Below are 7,507 nucleotides of genomic sequence, written 5' to 3' on the forward strand. Positions count from 1 at the left end.
ATACATTCCAGTTGCTCTCTCACATAAAGAGCAACTCCACCACCTCGCTTTCCTGGCCTGTCTTTCCTAAAAAGCACGTAGCCATCCATGACAGCACTCCAGTCATGTGAGCTATCCAACCATGTCTCTGTAATGGCAATGAGATCATGGCCCTGCGACCGCACACATATCTCTAGTTCTTCCTGTTTGTTCCCCAAGCTGCGTTTATCCATAGTAGTAGTTATAAAAAAAAAAATCAAATGACAAATCAATATCACAGAACATAAAGATGCTTAAGTTTCTATAATGTAGCTTGCACAATATTGTTAACAGTTATTTTTTTATTGGATCTAAATAACAATGGTGCCAAGTGAACCATAGGTTAAAGTGTTAATCCATGTACTTCTAGTCTTTCAAAATTAATTGGGTGACAAATGATTGCATTATTGAGCTCTAATTGCTTAAAAAGGCATGTAATAGATCAGCTGCAAAACCAAAGACATCCTCTTACTGTGGTACTGCTTGGTTTGGTGCAATAACTACTTCTGAAAAACAAATACAAAACATCTGTTTCACATTTTGGTTTACCTGATGCAAATTTTGTTCCTCAATTCTAAGATTTCTTTCACTTGAAGACGTACGATCTGTTCCCCCCCTCTCCATTTTATTTCAAATATAAAAGCCACATTTCAAATAAGTATTACCAAATTGCTCAGATATGTGCTTACTTAGATTTTCTTGATTATTTTAAGTATTTTAAAGCAAGTGTTGTTATAAAAGTTAGAAATTGTTAAATAATTTACCTTTTGGCTCCCCAAATATGTAATTTTCCATTTTGTCTATCTCTTTGTTCCTAAAATAGAAACAATAACTTTAAAAAGCATTGATTTTCTATTCATCATATTGTATTAGTAAAATTTCCAAGGCAGGGAAAATTTTCATTAATTTCAACACAAATTCACACAAAGATACAAACTGAAACTTTGGCATCATTTTACCATCTGTATAAATACTCAGAGTAATGGGATTTAAAACATCATCCAGTACAACAGCTAAATAAGAAATTAAACAAATTTATTGTCCATAAAGGAGGTGTATATTTAATCGTGGAGTAAGCTGATGCTTACCTTCTTGGTGTCTGTCCTTCTTAAACAATTGTGCCTAATAGACAATAAAAAAAATCCACTGTGTAGATAACTTTTTGAACACTAGATTGCCACAATTTGTACAAGTAGACATGCAACTTCAAAATAAATAGAAAGTACATTTTTGTTAATCTCTTAATTTTTTAATTTAATAATTAACTCCATATTTTTGCTTACCTGCAGTTACTGAAGCAATTTATTAATTTGAACTTAACAGCTAACTCAAAAAAACCCAAAGAAAGTGAATCAGGAATTTCCTAGTGTTTGTAGAAGCTCTTGATTTGGGCTTCTTCCCCACAGCCTTCATCTCTATTAGAATAAAACTGTCCTGAAAAGCATTTCAGCACATGCTTACTTCCTACACTATTATGTAAAGAACTGCAGTATGTTCTTATGTCTCATTGAGATCACTGGAACTTAAATATGTGCGTAAATGTATTTCTCAGTGGATTCCTTAGTAAGCAAGCCACATGAATGCTGCTATTATGCTCTGTAGTATTTACGAGGTGCTAGAATTTCTAATTATTGCCTTCATTTTCCAGTGTCAGAAAACCTTCATCAGTACAGGCTGATTATGTAGTACGAGTGGATCATCACAACAGAGCAACTCAGAACAAATATAAAATGACTTAAAAATGTGTTTAATGCATACTCTTCTTCTCATCATTAGGGAAAGAGAAGATTAAGCTTCTCTATTATAACTTCCACATATCCAGCTCTTGAGCCATTTATAGATATTTTCTTGATCTTATTAAAATCACATGTTTGAGTATACAATAGTTATTTCACACCTTACATAAGGCAGGTAACTTGGCCCATACCTTGGATAAGAGCAGTGTAAAACTCATCTAGGAAAGAATAGAGTATACAGCTCCTCCTCATTCACTGAACTATTCTTGCCATTCAAGGAGAGGAAGTGGGAACAACAGTGCTCTAGAAGTACAAGGAGGCTGTAGGCCATGCAGTCCCTTTTCCTCTGTCTGACAGGTCCTGGACAAGGTAACTATGATGAATTGCACTGGAACAGGTTGCCCAGAAAGGTTGTGGAGTCTCCATCCTTGGAGATATTCAAAACCTGACAGGACATAGTCCTGGGCAACCTGATCCAAGTGACTCTGCTTGAGCAGGGGTGCTGGACCAGATGATCTCCAGTGGTCCCTTCTGACCCCAACGATGCTGTGATTTTGCAATTCTGTAAATTATGTGACATTATGTGACATGACTGCAAAATAGGAAGTTCTTCAGTTTAAGGAGCAATGGCAATCTCTGAAGTTGTACAGCAAAGAGACATCAGGAAGTTACTGAGAATTCAAAGCCAAAAAGGTTTATTGCACTTTGATAGGTACCTAACCTAAAAAAGCCTCCATTAGCTGAAATACTACATTTCTTCCTCAACTGTAACTACAGCATCACTAACACAACTACATAAAATCAAAATACAAAATCTGAATATTAAGTTTGAACAAATACTAACAAAGAAAGATGCTAGAAAATTTATTTGTATTGCAAAAAATGATGCCAAGTATAGTAAATACCACACTTAGCCTACTCTGCCCTTCAGTATGTGCCCTTTTATTATAATTCTAATTTGATCCACTGGGTGGATTGCTCCTCTTTTATCCACTAGGCTTGATCAAATCAGTTCAATAGAAGAACCATTGATGCATGAAATGATAGGTCAATGTAACCTTGTCACTGAGTAATATCCCTGCAAACCACAGTAAACAAATAAAACAATTCATTTTATATGCTCTAGGTTTGAGGCATGAATTACCAAAACCTAGAGCAGGAACATTTTTACCTCAAAGATAATATATTGCTGCATATTATTACATGAAAACTCATTTCAATAGCTTCCTAACACAAAATCAGGGGAAAAAAATCTACCAATAAATGGTGGATGTGGCCATTAAAATATCCCTTAACTTCATCCACCACCAGGCATCCCCGGATCACTGTAACTGACTTCTTCTTACGGTTTCATTGTATAACAGCCTCTAGAAACTTCTGGCATCAAGATGTATCTTTTGTTTCTTACCTTGATACTGTTACAGAGGTCTCTAGAGTAAGTCCATCTAAACAGCAAACATGGTATAGTTAGCACTACCACAAATAACAGATCCTGTTTTCTTGCAATTTGTATTTTTTCATTTTTAAGTAGTTTATCACAGCAAGGTTAGTAATAGGTTGTTAAAGTTTCCATCTATTTAAAAACAGATTTAAGGGCTTTAAGATAAGTCAAGATCATATAAAAAAATACTGTGTAAGACAAAAAACACCTGAAATGGTAGTCAAAAACTGAACTACCACCCCAATTGTCACATGCTAAGACATCATCCTTTAAAATGTATTGGAAATGTCAACATGTGATTTTATTTCTAGCAGTGTTAGATGTTCAGTAAAGATCCCTGCTGTGCACTGCTTTTAATACAAAATCATGTTTAAAAATTTTAGAATAATCTACATACGTGTTTGTGTGAGTATACATGCACATTTATATAGAGTAGGGTTGGTAAACATAACATATAGAACTTAAAAGACTGGTGTGTAATTATGAGAATCTCTACATGTTCACACTATCTTGCATAGCTATAGTAAATTGTAATTTAAGAGCTTTAAATGGTATTTCATTCCTACTCTCCTTCCTTTCAAAAAAATCTCACAGTATTCTGTTCAGGACATTCAGTAACATTCATCTTTGGAGCAAATGTTAAGTCCAAGTTTCTTACAAAAATCAGAGCTCATACTCACTGAAGCATAGAGGAATATACAATGAAATACTGCTTGATGTTATTACTCYCATTAACAAGACATTTAAGCCAAGAGCCATGTGGTCCATATCTCACAGCTTTCCAGATGGAAATTTAAAAAACTCATTGTCCCATTCCAAAGCCCAAAGAGAAAGCCCGTATTTTGGTTAATATTCTTTTTCTTAGTAGGACAAGAAGACAAGCAGAATCTTTGCAGAGAATCCAACAGTTATAATGTTTCCTTGTTATAAAGTAATGAATGAATAAAAAATATGAAGCTATTTTGGAATCTTGGAACGTCTAAAAACTTAAGACACTTAAAAAAAAGTACTATGTAATCAGATGTCCATGAAATAATTTTAAGGTATACAAGATGCATACCTACAGCAGGATAGAGAAATGAGAATTCTATTAGCCTGCTAAAACCTGTAAGGTCTACATTTTTCCAGGACTTTGGACTATCAGCTTGCTAACATTTTCCTTGTAAGTAAATCAAATTTAAAAAACAACAAGGGAGAAACAAGTAGTTTAAATATTCTAACCTACATACTGTAGTACAATGGAAAGATCTGTGTAAGGATACTAAATAGAATCGCTGATCACGAATGGCTTGCTGTACATGACAACTGTATAGAGGACAATGTAGGGGGATGTGTACTACTGAGTATCTAATGTATGCTGAATTGCTAAGGCAGGGATTTTTCTTTCCTAAAACATCTTTAGGTAGTATATGGATAGTTTTCTTAACTTAAAAAGTGATAACTTTATAAACAAACATAGACAAGCTATTTTAAACTTTAGACTAGTGAATGGAAAAAATCTTACATGATTTTTTATGTTAGATAATGAATGTTTAAAATATGCTTATGCTATACATAGCTGCATAGTTTAACAAGAAATAACTGTGCAAATACTTTAAAGTCTTAAAACTGTTGTTCATATTTCTAACATGAGAAAGCGGTTTTGGAAACAGGTGTTGAAAAAATTTCAGTTTTCATTTGGGACATGAGAGGGAACACACACATGTTCTCCTGACAGAGATTTCAAGTAGGGTACTCTTGTCAGTGCAATTTTTCAGAAAGTGGAGGTGTCAACTACACAATCTACACAGTAGAAGGAAGAGACAGATTCACATTACAATGTCATTATTAGTTTAAAACAGGGTGTGTCTGGCCACATGAAAGACAAGGTAGAAATATTAATAATATTTCTTAAAAAGCTGAACAAAGTCTCAAGATAAAAAAAAATTAGATACTAAAATATGCACACTTAGGCTGTCATAATAATCTTAATAACAAACATACTTGTCACTGTTTTAAGAAAAGGCTTGGAAACTATAAACTCTTTATGTTAAAAAAACAAACAAACAAAAAAACATTATCTGTGGTCACAGATAGCTCATAAGAAAATACCTTCCAGAATGATCACTTCTGGCAATCCAAAAACCTGAAAAATTAAAAAAAAMCAATAAAAATTAATTAAGCATCTCATTTTTTAAACAAGCTTGGTGTCTACATCTACTCTAAGATCTACTACAGAGTTATCTGACAGCTCCTATAAGTGAAATCATTCGGTTTTTCTTTAATCTTAGGCTGAGAGGGCCTATGACACAGTTTCCGTATGCCAAAAAATTAAGAACATTCAAAAAAAAAGATCTGCAACTTCTCCTCTGGGCCAAAAATAAAGCTATCTATTTTGTGATCAGTATTAAGGATACATATATTTTCCTACAGCATACAGATCAGAAGCTCAATAACAAAAAGCAGAATTCCTTAACATGCAGTAGCTGTGCATCCTTGAAAGCAACAGACCAATGTCTCCCTGCTCTCCTTGCCAGCATTGGCATTTGTAAATGTTTTCCCCATACTGCTATCTCACTTTGAAGCAGCCACAGCAAGCCATATTTCAGTTGCTGGGCTTTGGCCTTTCCTCACAGAAGGCGCCCAGCTGTCAGGGAAGCAAGATATTTTATGTTTGAATTCCATCGAAGGGCCAGACCCTGCTCCCTTAAAAGTCAGAGAAAGTTTTTCCTTTGACTTAATTAGGAGCAGAAAGAGGTCTTGAGCAGCAAGTTTCATCAATAACGTGCATATTTCAATTGAGTAAAGTGACAAGCAAAAACCAGGCAGGGGGAGAAGAATGCCCATCTTACCACCTGAGGAAGTGGCAGAAATTTAGACTATCTTATTGACCCCAGACATGATACTACTTACTCTTCTGACAGTGCGTGGGAGATGCCACTAAAATAATCGTGGCAGTACAGCATAAACGATTAGCAGACTTCTATATGGGTATCTATAACTATGCCCGTATCTGTGAGTCCTCCCACCTGTCCCTCAAGGTCTCTGCCAGTGACAAGCAATATATGCACACATTTAGCCCAGCACTGTACAGAGGAACATGTCTTCCGAATCCGAGTCCACAGCTCAGTGAGCTGGCAGCAGCACCCTAAGATTGCCGTTCTTTCCCTTCACTTGTTCCCATCTTGTGTTCCCATCTTGCGTTATTCTGCTACTTCTTGTACTATGAGAGCTGATATGGCTGCAAAAAGAACCCAACTTACCCTCCAGTAGGTTACTTTCCAGTTGAATTAGTTAAGCTGGGCCTGGTTCAAAGACACATTGCAAGCGATGGTTCAAGAGCACGAAYGACTAAAACAGAAGAGGAAAAAGCAAGCAATAATTACTTAGACTGGCTTAAGTAGCACGAAGTCTGAATGTTGAATCTTGTCGCTGCAAAAAAACCAACCATGTAATCTAAACTGTTTTAAAACAGGAAACATACCATAGAACTCACCAGACCTTACACTTTGTCTTGGAAATATATATGTGAGACCATAAACGTGTTAGGAAATTTATTCTTAGAGGAATAAAGTATCAGAAGGGCTATCACTTTTCAGACATTAACATCTTAACCATTTTTATYCTTCTGTATGATGCAATAAAGGGACAAGATAAAAGTCAGGACTATCTGCTTGTCAAATCACATTTTATTCTTTTAAATTAAATCAGCTTTCATGTTATACAAGCATATAAAAAGCTTTTTAAATCAATAAACCCATATATTTTATTCACTCTTTTAGCACCCAAGTTTTCCACTAATAAAACAAGAAGCTTCTGTAAACTTTGTATGCCAGGTTTCAGCCTAGGGTGACATTTTATAACCAACCAAGCCCTGAGAAACAGTTTTGAATGGAAATGCTGACACCTTCTCAGCTTTCAATAACAATGAACTAAGCTAATGCCACTGCTTACACTACTACACTCAAACCCCCCCCCCCAAACAACTCATAGTACAGAATCATAGTAAGAACATAGTAAGAAGTGAGAAATCTGGATATCAAATGACTTTTCTAGAAAAATAAATGTTGAGGGGCTTGGATCTACAATTCAGCAGCAGCTGCAAAGCGAACTTCAGTCTGCCCAACATTTCCATCAGATTTCCTTTGCTAAATCTTGGAAACCCGCATCTACCCAAGAGCAGAGCGCATCTGCAGTAAAAGGGAGAGCTGATTTGAAACCAACGCGCTGTTAGCACGTCGGGGCAACGCAGCAGCCAACAGCTCGGCTTGACACGATCGTTCCCGTTACAGACGCCCAGCCGCAGCCACCGGCACGCTGCTAACACTAAGCC

General features: G+C 35.8%; 1 protein-coding gene across 1 annotated transcript in view; it reads right to left on the reverse strand.

The window, feature by feature from the left end:
- SP5 (Sp5 transcription factor) overlaps nt 1–7,507 on the reverse strand; it is a 38,648-nt gene that overhangs the window by 16,946 nt on the left and 14,195 nt on the right. Inside the window, exon 4 of the mRNA XM_026061450.1 lies at nt 5,287–5,320. Coding sequence (XP_025917235.1) covers nt 5,287–5,320 — 34 coding nt within the window. The remainder of the gene's footprint in view (nt 1–5,286; nt 5,321–7,507) is intronic.

Source organism: Apteryx rowi, unplaced genomic scaffold (genome assembly GCF_003343035.1).
Source record: "Apteryx rowi isolate R43461 unplaced genomic scaffold, aptRow1 scaffold_180, whole genome shotgun sequence".
NCBI classification, from domain to species: Eukaryota; Metazoa; Chordata; class Aves; order Apterygiformes; family Apterygidae; genus Apteryx; species Apteryx rowi.